The sequence below is a fragment of the Gymnoscopelus microlampas genome (assembly GCF_963454915.1).
Source record: "Gymnoscopelus microlampas genome assembly, chromosome: 14".
Lineage (NCBI taxonomy): Eukaryota > Metazoa > Chordata > Actinopteri > Myctophiformes > Myctophidae > Gymnoscopelus > Gymnoscopelus microlampas.
Genome location: NC_139951.1, coordinates 45,396,254 through 45,413,860, shown reverse-complemented (window position 1 = coordinate 45,413,860; position 17,607 = coordinate 45,396,254). Strand labels below are relative to the sequence as shown.

The 17,607-nt window shown below is 42.4% G+C and overlaps 1 protein-coding gene across 1 annotated transcript in view; it reads right to left on the bottom strand.

The window, feature by feature from the left end:
- Nucleotides 1-17,607, bottom strand: part of LOC311060681 (protein sidekick-2-like) — a 216,801-nt gene that overhangs the window by 86,684 nt on the left and 112,510 nt on the right. The window contains exons 20-24 of the mRNA XM_084078960.1: nucleotides 15,863-15,984; nucleotides 15,672-15,781; nucleotides 11,332-11,482; nucleotides 8,111-8,351; nucleotides 2,683-2,798 (exon numbers count right to left, since the gene is read on the bottom strand). Coding sequence (XP_083935086.1) covers nucleotides 2,683-2,798; nucleotides 8,111-8,351; nucleotides 11,332-11,482; nucleotides 15,672-15,781; nucleotides 15,863-15,984 — 740 coding nt within the window. The remainder of the gene's footprint in view (nucleotides 1-2,682; nucleotides 2,799-8,110; nucleotides 8,352-11,331; nucleotides 11,483-15,671; nucleotides 15,782-15,862; nucleotides 15,985-17,607) is intronic.

The following is a 17,607-nucleotide window of genomic DNA, read 5'->3' as shown; positions in this document are numbered from 1 at the left end:
TGCTTTGGCCAATGCTAACACCAGAATATGAATGCTGGGGTACAAGTGGTTAACAATAGTTGCTTAAAACAAGAGTTATAAGCAACTATTATTTTGACTATTGCGACAATATTGTTAATCACAATTATTTTGGCCACAATAATCATGACATGACATTCGTCCCATGTAACACCACCTGATACCAAGACCATGTCAGACATGGGGAGAGAGATCATTTGGACGGATGAGAAAATAAAGTGATGAGCATGCTCATGACCTTAATGGAGGTATATTACTCTATATCGTGGCTATTGGGGCGGAAACCTTTTATGTCCAAAACCGTTAAAAAATGATAATGATTAAATAGTGAAAATTGCAGATGCGATACGTTGTGAGCTTGTAGCTATTTTCACTATTTGTGCAACACTTTTGTATGATGAAGTGGGGCATTCATTTGCTAAATTATTCTGAATACCACACTTGTATTTGAGTATTTCTGCATTGTAGTATTGATAGTTTTACTTAAAGGTAGGGTAAGTGATATTTTTTGTAATTTTCTTTTTTTGTTAAAAAGGTTAAAGTACTATATTGTGATAGTAATCATTGCTACAGAGCGTTTGTTCGGTCACAGGGGTCTCTCCAGCTCTTTAGTAAACAGAATACAGTACATTTTCAGGTAGGTGACAAAATTTAAGCCAATCACGAGAGAGCACTGAAAATACATTTTCTGTTTAATAAAGAGCTGGAGAGACATGAGAGACTCCTTTTACTGAACAAACACTTGCAAAGAGTACTATCAGGATATAGAGCTATTTAACACTTCTTTTAACAAAAGTAAATCACTTACGAAGTACTTTTTCCACCACTGCCTGAGAGCAATGTTTAGCATTGTGTGTTTGTTTACATGGCTGTCATGTAGGATCCAGTGTGTGTTTGTTTACATGGCTGTCATGTAGGATCCAGTGTGTGTTTGTTTACATGGCTGTCATGTAGGATCCAGTGTGTGTTTGTTTACATGGCTGTCATGTAGGATCCAGTGTGTGTTTGTTTACATGGCTGTCATGTAGGATACAGTGTGTGTTTGTTTACATGGCTGTCATGTAGGATACAGTGTGTGTTTGTTTACATGGCTGTCATGTTGGATACAGTGTGTGTTTGTTTACATGGCTGTCATGTAGGATACAGTGTGTGTTTGTTTACATGGCTGTCATGTAGGATCCAGTGTGTGTTTGTTTACATGGCTGTCATGTAGGATCCAGTGTGTGTTTGTTTACATGGCTGTCATGTTGGATACAGTGTGTGTTTGTTTACATGGCTGTCATGTTGGATACAGTGTGTGTTTGTTTACATGGCTGTCATGTTGGATACAGTGTGTGTTTGTTTACATGGCTGTCATGTTGGATACAGTGTGTGTTTGTTTACATGGCTGTCATGTAGGATACAGTGTGTGTTTGTTTACATGGCTGTCATGTAGGATCCAGTGCAAAATCAAGCAACGCAGATTGATATGAGCCAGGTGCTCTGAGCCTTTTATTAGGCAGCGGTCTGTTATTGAGCTCATTATTCAACAATAACACACAATCAGAATCAAGCATTCAACCAAGCCGTGTAATAATAAGTAATGTTAATATAGTCACATTGATAGTAAGAAACCAAACGGACCCTTACGGGGCTGTAACTCTGAGAGTATGTACTTTGTATGGAGGGGTCTGTGGCCCAATTGCCTAACAAACTCATGGTCCTTGAAATTAGTTTGAAAAATACTGCTGTAAGTGAATGATTATAATCGTTGCTGTCGGGCAGAAACCTTTTATCTCCATATTCAAACTTTTGGTGTGTTTTTTTCACGAATTAACTTGATCATACTACAGCGTCACACGAATGCATCGAAAGTATCAGATCCGCGACATGCCAAAGCCTATACCGCTTTGGCATGTCGCGGCCCACTTTTGTGACGCACGCAGAACTGCCTCTCGCCTACAACAACTGCAGACAATTTTTTGGGCCAATAAAGTATAGTTATTGACCGTGACGGAGGCGCGCCGTCTCAAGCGAACTTGAGCCATGAGAGGCACCACTGAGTGAGCTAAAGCGAGCGAGTCGCTGTGCCAAACGTTGCGAAGTTCGCCTGAGCCGACTCAGTGCCGTCCGAGTTATGTACCGATGGGGACAGAATCGTGAATCGTGTTTTGGCGAGAGCGTTTGCCCCAATTGCAACTCAAAGTTAACCTGACTACGTCAAATGGAAGAAGCTTGCGACACACATTTTGTTTCACAGCCTACTTCCATCTGAGACTCCAGAAGCAGAATCGATGCCAGACGGCGTTTCATTTTTTCAAGCTACTTGGCAGGTGATTGGATGATCCCGCCCCTAGCAGCCGCTGATTGGTTCGTACACGCAGAGACCGGGCAGCTTAACTGCCTGAGAGATTCCAGATCAGGGTGTATTGTGAAACTCAATACCGCCCTCATCTGGCTGAGTCAGAGCTCAAAGTGGCTACTGGCCAATCACAGCTTGTCGTTGCACAAGTTGTATAGGCTTTGGGAAGACGCAGCAGATCCGCAAGCTCGAAACGCGGCGCGGAGCGACGCGTTCCGAGCTTGTCGATCTGCTACTTTTGCTATTTTAAAAAATGTTAATCCTGAAAAGTAACAGTTTTGGACATATGAGGTTTACACCCTACAGAGACAATATGAATTTACCTTGTAGCCCAGGATGAGGCCGTTCCTGTCGGCCTCAGGGACCTCGAACCAGCGCACCAGGATGCTGCTGGAGGTGGTGGCGAAGGCTGACACATTGGTGGGTCCACAGGATGAGACTGTTGACGGGAGGAGAGGAGAGGAGAGCTGATAAAACATAATGTACTTTGCATATCACTTTAATAACTTTCTTTAATCACCTCTGGGCATGCCCAGAAGAGGGAGAGTCCAGGCTGAAAGTGGTTAAGTGTGTCTGTGGGTTTTATAAATATTTATTGAACCAATGAAAATATTACAGAACTGGTGACTTAATGAAAAATGTTACATTTCCTGAATTTTTCGGTTTTGGAAATCCACCCAGGACCGCGAAAATGGGTTTCCCTTGTGTCTGTGCACGCTGGTGCACATGCACGTTGTGTGTGTGTGTGTGTGTGTGTGTGTGTGTGTGTGTGTGTGTGTGTGTGTGTGTGTGTGTGTGTGTGTGTGTGTGTGTGTGTGTGTGTGTGTGCGTGTGCGTGTGCGCATGTGTGTGCACATGATATCTCCAGAGAACCTGGTGAACCATTGAGGCCTAAATAGACTAGCGTTACTGTCGGGCAGAAACCTCTTATCTCCATGTTTTAACTGTTTATAACGCCCTACTTCATCATACTTCAGCATCACACCTAGCCAACATTGCCGATCTACAAGCTCACACCGCTGTCACGATGCGACGCGTTGTGAGCTTGTAGATCTGCTATTTTTCAGTGGTGGAAAAAGTTTTTTTTTAAAGTAAAAGTATCAATACCATCATGTAGTAATACTCTGTTACAAGTAAAAGTCTGGAATTAAACATTTTACTTCAGTAAAAGTACAAAAGTACTCATCATGCAGAATGTCCCATTTCGCATGTTTCCAAATGTATAAAATCCTTTGAAAATAGCCAAAGTATATATACTGTAGGTTTGAAGTGGTTAATGTATGCTTTGTAATAATAATGATTGACAATTGGTAATACTCCAGTAAAGTAAAAATACCAAAAATAAATTACTTCAGTACAGTACTTGAGTAAATGTACTTAGTTACTTTCCACCACTGCTAAAGTGTCACACCAAAGTAGCAAAAATAGCCGATCCACAAGCTTACAACGCTGTCGCGATGTGGCTCACTGTAAGCTTGTAGATCTGCTATTTTTGCTGTTGAATCCTGAAGAGAAACGGTTTCATACGAGTTTTCCACCCTGACAGAGACGCTGTGCAGACTGAAGAGAACAGAGCAGCTCTCTTCCTTGGCTCTCATCCCTGGACATAATGCCCTGATTCCCAAGAATTTGCTGCAGTGAGTGGAAACCAGAAAGTAAAAAAAAAAAAAAAGAAAACAGCAGTGAAGGAATTCCTACATTCAGGACCATGTGTTCCCAATTTCCTACCACTCTTTTCCCTTCAAATTGCTCCGTTCCTTCTCCCAACGTAACCAAAGTGAGAGCACGAGAGAAGAGAAGAGAAAAGAAGAGAATAGAAGAGAAGAGAAGAGAGAAGAGAAGAGAAGAGAAGAGAAGAGAAGAGAAGAGAAGAGAAGAGAAGAGAAGAGGAGCAGGGACGTGCACAGATAGACTCTAGGTGGTGCTAGAGAAAAAGAAAAAAAAGTTTACAGCAGGGGTCTTCAACAGGGGGTCCGGGACCCCTAGGGGGTCCTCAGAGTTACTACAGGAGGTCCGCCAAATCTTTATGTGATATGATTTTTCTTTTTACCATAACCACTCGAAACCTAGCATCCCTTTTCTGAGGAGAACTTTAGCCAAAAATAGCAGATCTACAAGCCCACAACGCCTCGCGCTGCGAGGCGTTGTGGGCTTGTAGATCTGCTATTTTTGGCAAAGAGGTATAGGTGTAGAGGGAAAAAAGAGCAGACCAAGTAAACAAAAAAAAGTATAATTTACTTGATCACCTGCCCCTCCAAATGTCTGTGCACGCCACTGCACACAGACGAGAGAGTGAAAGACAGACAGACAGAGAGAGGCCCAGACGTATTCGTTGTTTTCTGTCTGGTGAGGACAGTGGAATCACTTTAAGCCTATTAGTGTCCCTATTCTGACAGCAAACATTCAGCGACAATAACCCAGCTCGCTATTTTAAATGGTAAATAAATGGTGCATTTATACAGTGCCTTTATCCAAAGCGTTTTACAATGTGCATTACATTCACCTATTCACACATTGATGGCATAGGACACCATGCGAGGCACCAACCTGCTCAGAGATTTGGTGTACAGGTAAAAAGGGAGACCAGCGGAAGGTCAATTGAGTCTCCTACTGAGCAGCCACCCGGTTATCGAATTATTGGCTCAGGAATGCGACAAAAACAAATAATCGACATAATTAGTTGATAGAAAATTTTGAACACATTTGCACAACTTTTTTTTCTCCAAAAATAGCAGATCTACAAACTCATATCCAAGCTCATAGTTTTTTCTCCAAAAATAGCAGATATACAAGCTCATAGCGCAGCACTCGGTGCCGCGCTATGAGCTTGTATATCTGCTATTTTTTGATTAGCCAAAGAAATCTAAAAATGACACACAGATGCATTCCCGGTTTTAATGGGTTAAGCTGTTTAGAAACGGTCCTGGCCTTGATGACAGGCTTTCACATGACAGGGAGAGAGAGTGGTGAGTGTGGGGATAGTGACGGAGTGCTGCCAGCTGTTGAACGCACGGAATATCTGGGCACCGGTGTTGTTGCAGCCTGATGTGCCATCAGTACAGAGGAGCAGCCCAGGAGAATCTAGGGGATAGTTCAAATGATTTTTAAATGGGAATTCTGCACCACTGAATAGCCTGGCAATAACCTGCAGCAACGCTGGCACAACGCACCACTGCGCTATGCCAGGTGTATTACCGCTATGCCAACTATACTGCTATATGCCAACATTTCACTATAATGGGCTCAGGAGGTAGAGCGGCCACCCTGGAAAACGGAAAGTTCGGCATCGAACCGGCTCCCCCCCGAGTTACTGTCGAAGTGTCCTTGAGCAAGACACTGAACCCCATAACTGCTCCTGATGAGCATGTTAGTGCCTTGCATGGTTTCCTCCATCATCTAGCTGTGTGTCTATCCAAGCCAAGATGACTATTTCTATCCATTTGATGTATTACCTCGTGTTTACCTTGCTTACTGTAAATCGCTCTGGATTAAGAGCGTGTGCTGAATGCCTGAATTCTAAATTATCCATCGCTTCACCAGTCAAGTGCCAAAGCTTCCGTCATGAGGAAATGAGCGTTTTTTTAACCCGGCCAGCATTGAGCATTAATGTCGATGCTCTTCATGTGTGAAGTGCTTTTATCTACGTTTCTGGGTGTTGGTTGGAGGGAGGTGAGGCCAAGCAGGAGGATTTGTGTTTGAGTGGATTAGGGAAATGTAGGGATTTAATCGTACCTAGGCCTTTGAGGAGTTAAGGCTGATTACTGTACATAAAATATATAGATAACGAGGATTTACCCCCGACTTGGATTCAGTTTGTGTGAGAAGGGGGAGTTGGAGGGTGTGTGTGTGTGTGTGCACTCGCGCGTGTGTACACTACAGTAATGGTGTCTTCATAGGCCCCCCTAACCCATTAAGACCTGAGGCCGACTCTACAAAATGTCTGTTTTTAGAATGTCTTCTAAAAACTGTTTTTTGAAAAAAAACTTATGTTACTATGTCTGTACTATGTCTGTGGTTCTAAAACTTTTTCATGTCAAGGACTCCAAAATGTATATGTATTTGGCCAAGGACCCCCATCTCAAAATATTTTGTTCCAGGGACCCCCAGAAGCAAAGATTTGAGTTAAAAATGTTCGCTTGAAGAAAAATATATTCAAAGATTTGCACACATTTTTACGATTTCTCAAAAATAGCAGATCTACAAGCTCGTAGCGTGGCACTCGGTGCCACGCTACGAGCTTGTATATCTGCTATTTTTGAATAGCCAAATGTAAAATAATGCTTTCTAGCTCAAATCAAAAAGTGACACAGATGCGTCCCAGGTCTAAATGGGCTAAAAGAGATCGATCAGAAGACTGATTCTGATTCAGAGCGGCTGCTGCTCGGGTCCTAATACCGAGAAAAAGTTGATCCATATCACTCCAGTTCTTACATCTTAACACCTGGCTGGCTCCCTCCCTGGTGTGTCAAAGCATTGATTTCACAATATTTGTTTTTTAAAGCCTTGAAGGATTTATAGAGCCAAAACACCATTTCTGATCTTGAGCGATAGATATCATGAACCATCCAGACCTCCTCCAGTCATCTGGGACAGGTTCTTGCTTTCAACAAACTACCAGAAAACTGCAGGTCTGCAGAGAACTCTCCGTTCACTTATTTTGTATCTGTGTGATAAATAATAGGTGCTTCATAAGGAGATACTGTTTCTTTTTACTGAATTTAATCCAAATGTCCCCTTATAGAGCACCGAAGTCTGACATCACTGCCGCTAAAGGGCGCTGTGCCCCTGGGTCACAGCGGTGTTTTTTGCATTGGATTTCCCATAGGGGGAATCGCATCATATAAGATATTATGAAGCATCAACTGACGGTGAAAAAGTACAAATCTATCCCAAAAATGTATTGAAAAAAAAAAAACAGACGTTATCAAATGTAACTCAATATCATAAACGACACAGGGGTGGTTTGTTTAAATCTGGAACACAGTTATTATATGACGCAATCTAAGATTCCCCTATGAGAAATACAATACAAAATATAACGCCCTAGCCCAGGGGTAGTAGGAGTGATGTCAGCACTTCGGTTCAGTTTCTTTACCTGATGTTTTATGTAAATGCCTTGTTAAAATTTGCTATACAAACACAACTTGCCTTGTCTTGTGTGCGTGTGTAAAGTAACTAAGTACATTTACTCAAGAACAGCACTCAAGTGTTCTTAATTGTAGTACAATTATAAGTATAATTTTGAGGTATTGAGTATTTCCAGTTCTCTGTACTTTTGCTTCTACTCCACTACATCTCTGAGGAAAATATTGTACTTTTACTCCACTACAATTATTTGAAAACTTTAGTTACTAGTTACTTTGTAGATTTTGATCATTATTACAAAACATACCTATACATTAACCACTTCAACCCTATATACATTTCGGCCATTTGAAAATAGCAGATCTACAAGTTCACAATGCGACGCATTGTGAGCTTGTAGATCTGCTATTTTCAAAAGAGTTTTATACATGTTATACATTTAAGAACTGAAATGAGACATTCTGCATTTCGGACTTTTACTTGTAACAGAGTTAAGTAAAGAAACTTGAAAAATGTACTTTTTCACACACTACTGTGTGTGTGTGTGTGTGTGTGTGTGTGTGTGTGTGTGTGTGTGTGTGTGTGTGTGTGTGTGTGTGTGTGTGTGTGTGTGTGTGTGTGTGTGTGTGCGTGCGGGTGCGCGTGCGTGTGCATGCGTTTCCTTACCAGACTCTCTGGTCCAGCCTCGGACCGGCTGGCTCCAGGGACCCGTGCCGATGCCATTGATGGCCTGCACCTTGACCTCGTACTCGGTCCACTCCTCCAGGTCCTCGATGGTGAACTCCCTCTCCAGCCGGTCGGCAATCACGTGGGTCAGCGCCCCCCGGCCCTGGGCGCTGGTACGCGAGTACTGGACCCTGTACCCCACCAGCTCCGGGTTCCCGTTGTACTCCCACTCCGGTAGAGGCTGGAACGCACACAAGACAATGAGACAATTAGATCAGTGGTTCGCCGCAACCGTTTTCTGTTTAAAAAGCACTACGATGCGTTGAAAGTTTTAAGCTTGAAGAGAATATTGGAATAGGGCTTTAATCGGCTGCTCATTTTGCCGGGGAACACCTGAAAGCACCCTGGGGGTCCCCAGACCCCACTTTTAGAAGCACTGCCTTAGGAAAAGGAAGCTTTTCCGTATGCTAATAGCCGCTGGTGATAATTAACATTCAGCTTCAAGGCCGTTTAAAAACTGTCTGGTACTCCCAGGATTGGGTATATTTGTGTGTGTGTGTGTGTGTGCGTGCATTTGTGAATGTGTGTGTGTGTGTGTGTGTGTGTGCGTGCATTTGTGAATGTGTGTGTGTGTGTGTGTGTGTGTGTGTGTGCGTGCGTGCGTGTGCTTGTGTTCCAAGACACAAAAACAACATTCCAAACGTTTTAGTCTTTGACTACGATCAGTCACAACAGCAGACAGGACAATGACCAGTACTTACCACCCATCATAGCCAGACACTGCTCTCACTAGTCGTACGCAGCAGTGTTGATTTCTTCAACTAAAACTATGCCGAAAAATGTTTGTCGACTAACTTTTTGTCACTGACGAAAACTAAAGAAAAACTAAATAAAAAACTAAGCTATGATGACTAAAACTAAGACTAAATATATTGACAATTTCGTCAACAAATAAAAAATCCCACCCTGTGTGAAGGAAGCGGTGCCTTTGATGAGTGGCCTCCTGGTGGCGCTATAATAGGGCGGGGCGGGGCTTCAGCAATTAATGCTCGTCCCTATTGGTGGTGTAAGTCCACATACCAAATTGGGACTTTCTGGCATGCTGCGAACTGGAGTTATAGCTGTGTAAAGCGCTGTTTAAAGCCAGTGGCCTCCTGGTGGCGCTATAATAGGGCGGGGCGGGGCTTCAGCAATCAATGCTCGTCCCAATTGGTGGTGTAAGTCCACATACCAAATTTGGACTTGCTGACATGCTGCGAACTGGAGTTATAGCTGTTTAAAGCCCGTGCTCAAACGGACATAACGGACAAACGGACAAACGGACAAACGGACAAACGGACAAACGGACATACGGACGGACATAGTCAAGAGTAGAGCGGCTGGCACCGCTAAAAACTAGACTAAAATGTTAGTGAGGGACTAGTGGAGAAGAGATCCAGTAGAACTAAAATAAGTCATTTTTATGTTTGGTTGCGCTCGGGTGTTCCACTTTGAAAATAGCAGATCTACAAGCTCACAACGTGTCGCAGCGCGACACGTTGTGAGCTTGTAGATCGGCTATTTTCAGCATGCAACCAAGTGTAAAAAGTGTCATTACGACGCCATCAAGGCACCGGTAAAATACATTTTAGTCGACTAAATCAACTGTAGATTTAGTCGACTAAAACCAGACAAAAACTAAAACATTTCAGATGACTAAAATATGACTAAAACTAAATGGAATTTTATTCAAAAGACTATGACTAAAACTAAATTAAAATGTGCTGTCAAAATCAACACTAGTAAACAGGGTGAGGTTAGGAGGGTACTTACTAGTGTTTAACACCGGGATTCCCGGGATGCGGGAATCCCGGGAATTCGGGGTTTTTTACCATCCCGGGAATTCACTTCGGTTCCCGGGCTTCCCGTTTTTTTTTTTTTCTTGTTAGAAATGAATACTAATTAGTAGAAAGCCCTATCTACAGCGTGGAGGAATTACTATTATAATTAGGCAAGTTACTTGCCGCGTTGCCGACCAGGGCAGGGTCCCATCGTCCCGTTGTGAACCAATATGGGACGCACTGAATGAATGTAACAGTAATGAACAAAATAAAACACAAGTGGCCGTGATGCCCCATGCCTGCCCTGCGCACGCTGATTTCACTGTTTCCTCTGCTGTCAATATGGTAGACACCAGTGGCTAGTTCAGATTCAACATCATCAAGTGAAACGCTGCATAAACAGTAGGTAGGTTTGATCGAGCCTATATTCCAGCTTAAAATGCGCACAAGCCAAGCAATGCTTTTGATAGAGAGAGAGGACAGACCGGAGAGCTGGAGAGAGAGAGAGAGAGAGAGAGAGAGAGAGAGAGAGAGAGAGAGAGAGAGAGAGAGAGAGAGAGTATTAGACCGATGTGGTCCGATTTTTTTATCATCATTAATGTAGCCTACCCTACCTACACTTGCATTTTAGAACGTTCAAACTACCATTTTACTAGAACTACCCAGTAGAACAAGTGAACTGCACAACATCTGTCTGTCTCATTGATTGTCAGTGCTGGCAGCGCATGCATGTGCACATCAAAATCACACTACAAAACCCCACATTTGATCAACAACAAAATATAGATTAATAGACAACATACAGCCAACATCCCAAAATGGAGTCTTATAATATCCAGCAAGTAGCCTAATATAAATTAATAGCTGCAAACAAATGACAAGTTTAGGCTATCAAATCAATATCCTACAAAAGTAGAGAAAAGCTGTGACCTCACGTGCGCTCTGATGGACAATAAATACATATTCCTTTTGCAAATTCTCTTGTCAATAATGATACAAATGGAACGTTTATTTCAGCAGCTAGAGTTTGACATTGTTTGAGTGCGTTTTGAGCACAGCTCCTCTTTAAGTTAATTGTCTTCACCCGCTGCGCAACAGGGCAGATCTCCGCCAGGGCAGGGCACTATAGGCTATTATATTTATATATTATATTTATATGATTTAAAAAAATCAAATCAAGTCATTATTAGTGCAAGTTCATAGGTGGACACAATAGGGACATTTGGGCACCTCGGTGTAAAACTGGCTATTTAAGTATCTACATATAAATGCATTTTAGTGGGCACTTTTTTTTTTTTTTACCCTTTAACGGGAATTCCCGGGAAGCCCGGGAAAAGGTCTGAAAATTCCCGGGAATTAAAATTAGATATTTCCCGGAAAATGTTAAACCCTAGTACTTACCACCCATCGTAGCCAGAGGCTGGTCTCGCTAGCCGTGCGCAGGGTGACGTTAGCGGGGGCCATGTCTGGAGGAGCCTGCAGGGTCTGGATCTTCCTGGAGGGTTGACTGGGTGGACTGGTGCCCACGATGTTCACCTGACGCATGCGGAGCCTGGATGTGGCGGTGAAACGGGGGGTTTTACACATTAGATAACTCATTCGTTACATTTTTGTCCCAGTATAGTCTTTATGCCGATTCCTGCTACCCTGTGTATTCTATTCTTGTCACTGCTAACTCCTAAAGCTGGTCCTATGGAGAGCACAGACAATCATCAGTGCCGGCTTAATGGGAGGGCTTTAGGTGCTGAAGCGCGGGGCACCAACCTTAGGGGGGGGGCACCAAACGGCGGGGCAGAAGTGAAAGAAGACTCAACTATCACTGCAAGAGCAACGAAATATAGAAGCAATGGCTGCTGAAGGAGTGCTAAAACGGTGAAACACGTCGGTGAAGCGCCAATTTTCCCGCCGAAACGTTTGTAGCACAGGGTACCACAAAGGGTTAATCCGCCCCTGAAAATCATGTGTCTACTCCGATACATGTGACGTCAAGGCCGTTCTTATCACCTGACAGTGAAAAGAAGGGCCTGGTAAACCATCCCGGTCACATCAATCCACATTATCATGTGTCTGCTGCAGACCGGTCTAGTCTGGCCCAAAGTGCTGGGTGGGCGTTTTAGCAGGAACCAAAAAGTGTAAGAGCCAATCAGCATCTGCGCTCAGGGCCACCTGTGATTGACAGACGCTGATTGAGACCGGGAGGACGTATAATGCATGCAGAGGAGGAGCACAACATTGACAGAATTGACCAACCTGTAGGAGTCACTTGGGCAGAAGCAGAGATTGATTGATCGGCCTAGTGTTAGCTGGAGGCACTGTTAATTGGATTGGAACCCCTATAGTCAAACCCCAGCATCCGTTCTCATTCCAGCATCACCTTACTTCAGTCAGACGCTCTCGCCAAAGATAACCATTTGTTGCGTGATATTGATATATCGTCGCTGTCAGGTGGAAACCTTGTATGTCTACTTTTGAGGAAATGGAAAAAACAAATACTTGTGTTCCAGTGGATCCAATGTAGTTATTATTTAGTCAGAAGCTCTGGTTAATATTGTTTATTGGTTCAATATTCATAAAACCCACAAGACACACTTAACCACTTTCAATTTCACTTTCAAAAATACTTTTGTGCGATACTCTTGTACAAGGAAGTGCATTCATTTCATCATAATCATAAAAAAGTTGAATTATGGAGATACAAGGTTTCTGCCCGACAGCTAAAAAAATATGATACTACAGTGGTTCTTTGCCAAAAGTAGCCATTCTACAAGCTCACAACGCTGATTGTTCTCCTGTTTTTGCCGAATGTTTGCCTATTATCTCTTTGCCTGTGGTTTCTTGATGTAATTTAGAAGAAAAAAAAGATCATTTACTTCCTGTTTATTTCCTATGGGGATATCGCTATATCTACGTTCCTCTTGCTTTGCGGCAAAAACAAGCTGCATTCAAACGGCCGCAGCTGTGCAACGGATTACCCTGTGCGGATCATTTTCCCTCTACTACGACAACCCTGTGCGTGTAATGAGGCCATGTCCATGAGGACGGAGGTCACAGAGAATATTCTATGATTTTTCAAAGGTACAGTAAAATCGCTCTTTTTCGCTGGCAGCAGTGGCATCACTCTGGCAGTCAAAGAGTTATGACAAAGCCACAATATGGAGGCTGAACTGTTATTGACGTACAGAAGGCCACACATTTTGTACGTGAACAGAGAAGTAATTTCCCCTGTGTAATCATTATAAATCCTACTTTATTCATTCACACCACCCGTCAATCACAAGTAATAAGAGAAGTTGAGTGACAGACATTTGTTGCTTGCCAGATAGAGATGAGAATAACTGATAATGTGATTCTTGGTTGGGTTGGGACAGTGAGGTAATCCTAATCATAATAGTCTGCCTATTGTCCAAGACAGTGGTGCTGCTCGCCAATTTTTTTTTGTAATTAACCCATTGAGACCTGAAGCCGATTCTACATGTCTCCTAAATCTCAACAGTTTTCTGAAAAACGTATGTTTCTATATCAGTGGTGCTCAATCTTTTTCATGTCAAGAACCCCCAAAATGATATGTATTTGGCCGCGGACCCCCATCAAAATATTTTGTTCCAGGGACCCCCAGAAGCAAAGATTTGAGTTAAAAATGTTCGCTTTAAAAATGTATATATTCAAAGATTTGCACACATTTTCACGAATTTTCAAAAATAGCAGATCTACAAGCTCATAGCACGGCACTCGGTGCCGCGCTATGAGCTTGTATATCTGCTATTTTTTAATAGCCCAAAGTGTAAAATAATGCTTTTTAGCTCAAATCTAAAAATGACACAGTTCCAGGTATTAATGGGTTAAATGTATCCTGTGACATATGATGACAGCCACGCCCTAGAACACCCAGGTGAGGTAATCCTACCTGTTGTCTGTTGTTATGCCTGTTTTTATGGTCTACAACAGTGTAACCACTTAAACTGTGTCATCGCTGTCGGGCAGATCTCCATATTTCAACTTTTTATGTTTAGTTTTTCCCCCTCTTTTTCCTGTAAATGAATGCCCTAATTTGTCGTACAAGGGTGTCGCGCAAAAGTAGCAAAAATAGTTTGTCTGTTCTTCCTGCGTATGCATATGTGAACCAAGCTCTCTCCGTCTGTGTGTGTGCCTACAATAATGATCACACAGGGACGTGCACAGATAGACTCTAGGTGGTGCTCGAGCGCCTGCCCTTTGCCCTCTTGACCAGAAGTGCCCTTTTGAAAAAGTTTACAGTAGGGGTCTTCAACAGGGGGTCCTCAGAGTTACTACAGGGGGTCCGCCAAATCTTTATGTGATAGGATTTTTCTTTTTACCATAACCACTCGAAACCTAGCATCCCTTTTCTGAGGAGAACTTTAGCCAAAAATAGCCGATCTACAAGCTCACACTGCGAGGCGTTGTGGGCTTGTAGATCGGCTATTTTTGGCAAAGAGGTATTAGGTGTAGAGGGAAAAAAGAGCAAAAAAAAGTATAATTTACTTGAGCACCTGCCCCTCAAAATGTCTGTGCACGCCACTGTGATCACATGTGTGTGTTTTAGTGTGTGAGTAACTGGGCTGTGACTGAGCTGCTCACTAAGCTGGTCGTAAATAATGTGTAAATAAGGTGACTAAAGACGTTCGTAATTTCTCTAAGCAAAAACTGACGTGCAATTCATGAAAGGGTGTGTAAATCCCTGAAATGTGCGGATCACAGGTGTATGTCATGATGAATCCGGACGGCTCCCAGCAGATCGTAAAATTACAAACGCCATAAAAGGCAACAAGAAAAACCCAACTTCAAACTGACTTTCAAGTTTCAACTTCGTCTCTCGTCAAAAAAAATACAGATTTAAAAGATCGCCTTGACAACCAACGTGTCCATCTGTTGTGTCTGGAAGCGAGTCCCTCGATTGCACGAGGGATCAGCTGAACGTAATGCTCTCATGTGTAATGAGAATAAGAAGTTTACAAAGTTTAACCTCACAACCAAAAGGCTAATAACACTTGGAATGGATATTATAAGCCCTATCTACTGAACAATTGCTCACCTTTGCCGAGGTAAAACAAAATCTGCTGGAATCCGCCAACATCCAATTTCTTTTTTTTATCAGAGCTTTATTGATTACTGAGGCGAATCTGTCCTTTGGACGAACTCGCCACTGTCCTACATCGGGATTGGAAATGGAATAATGGACACAGCTGGATTTCATCCATACTGGTAAGACTGCGTTCATGTGATGTGGTCGATATTATAAATTAAAAGCACCACAGTTGGCATGAAAGCCCAATAGGCGAAACTATGGCCAGACGGCAAACACGCCAAGGGACCTAATAATTCGGCTCTGAATGTGTCAACTGAAAAGAAATACAAATCGGTTGAATTTGCATACATTATGTCTATAATATGCATACAAGCAATAGATAACGTATATATATATATTTTTTATACGTGTTGACAAATGTTGGGCATATACATACTGTACGCATATTTTATTTTATTTTAGGTTTGGCACTGTTGTAATTGATTTTTCATGAAGAATAAGGCATTCTAATGACACGTACTGTATGTACAGTAAGCTTTGGTCCCACGTAAGTCTGCCTTCCAGCAGACGTGAGAAAGAGCGTACACCCGTCAAAATTCATGGACAAAAAAAGATTGATGAATCAGACTCTTAACGTGGGAAGTTGTGTACAGAATCTTGGTGTAAACAGCTTAGTGAATCAGGCCCATTGAATCACCTGTAGAAGGTGTATGGGTTGAGTCCCGGCACCTCCATGGACCGCGCCTCAGGCTCATTGGACAGCTGGTGGACCGTCACCCAGTCCTCGTTGTCCCCGATCGTCCCCACCTATGGGATGGGAATGCATATAAATCAATCGCCTCTGAGATAGCAGAATATTCACAGCCTTAGTAAAACGTGTCTCATTACCTGAGCCTCCACCTGCCAGCGAGAGATGGAGGTCTTGCCGTCGTAGCCGGGTTTGAACTGCAGGGTGACGGATCGGGGTCCGATGTTGGAAATGGCTATGTTGGTGGGGGGTCCGGGAAGCTCTGTCCACACAAATCAGAGAGAAAAGAGTACGTGTGCAAGGGGTTAATGAAAAATAATACATTTAATCCATTTATTTTAATAATAAAAAAAAACTTAAAACGTAATCAAAATCGATTATATATATCTAAAAAAAATGTAATATTTGGTGGTCCCGTTTTAATTTTTCACAAGATCGGTGGCTGTTGCAATTACCTGCACTACAATACTTCACCGAAATAAACCCATAAAATGTTACAACGAATTCGTTCCATAATGCAATTCCAATGGTAAAAGCTGTGTTGTTTCACCCGAAAAAGTAATGGCGGATTTGGCCACGCCCCGAAATACCCCTATGTGTGTTTCAAAGAATAGCAAAAAAAGAAGAAAAAAAGAACGAACAAACAATGAAAATAGCTGATCTACAAGCTCACATCGCATCACAATGTGACGCGTTGTAAGCTGTAAAAAGTGACCGATAGAATTATCACCAAGAGAATAATTGATAGTTGCAGGCAGCCCTAGAAAAGTTGAGAAGAAGAGTAAAAAGAAGAAATATGAAAGTACTGTATAACAAATAGCGTTGTGCTCAACTCAATGCACACTGTCTCTGAAGCACTTGACAGCTTAGTAGTACTCTACTGTATGTGTGCCAAGGATATAAAATATGTAGACATACACACATCGACATCTAAGAGAATCTTGTACTGATTTGTGTCTTCTAAATGCCGCGGGGAACGAGACAGAACGGTAACAAAAAGTCTTGTAACTTTCTGCTGCAGAACAAACTTTTTACACTTGCCCTCACATCACACCAGTGGTGGAAAGAAAGTATTCAAAATGTTTTACTTGAGTAAAAGTAGCAATACTACAATGTAGAAATGCTCTGCTCCAAGTAAAAGTCCTGTATTCAGAATGTTACTTGAGTAGAAAGTACACAAGTATTGCCAAAGTAAAAGCAGTAAAGTTTAAAAAAATGTACACAAAAAAATCTACAAGCTCACCGCGTGTAACATTGCGACACGTTGTAAGCTTGTAGATCGGCTATTTTCGAATAGCTGACGTATACAATAGGGCTTAAGTGGTTAATATATGTTTTGTCATAATCAAAATCTGCAAAGTAACTGAAGCTATCAGGAAATTGTAATGGAGTAAAAAGAACAATATTTGCCTCTGAGATGCAGTGGAAGAAGTATATGAAAATGGACATACTCAAGTAAAGTAAAAAAAAACTCAAAATACAATACTTGAGTAAAAGTACAACTTTTTTTCAGTTCCCCACACAAACAGGCTTTGATTGATGTGTGTGCCAGAGGCTGCACTGGATGGAAATTCTATCTCCCACAGCGCTCTCTTGTGGCCACACAGATTCGGCGCGCGAATGGAGCCAACCAGTGAACTTGACTTAATTCCCTCTCCTCTCTCCCCCTGTGTCTCTGAAACTCACTATAAAGAATGCAGAGGAAGATTAGATTCTGGGAGAGAGAGAGAGAGAGAGAGAGAGAGAGAGAGAGAGAGAGAGATACTTTACACCCAATACCCAGGCACACCAGACAATACCATGAATGTCAATTACATTGCCGTTATCTAGAGATATGATTCCACCTGATATCCCCTACTGTTTATATTTTTAGCTGAGCCAACAA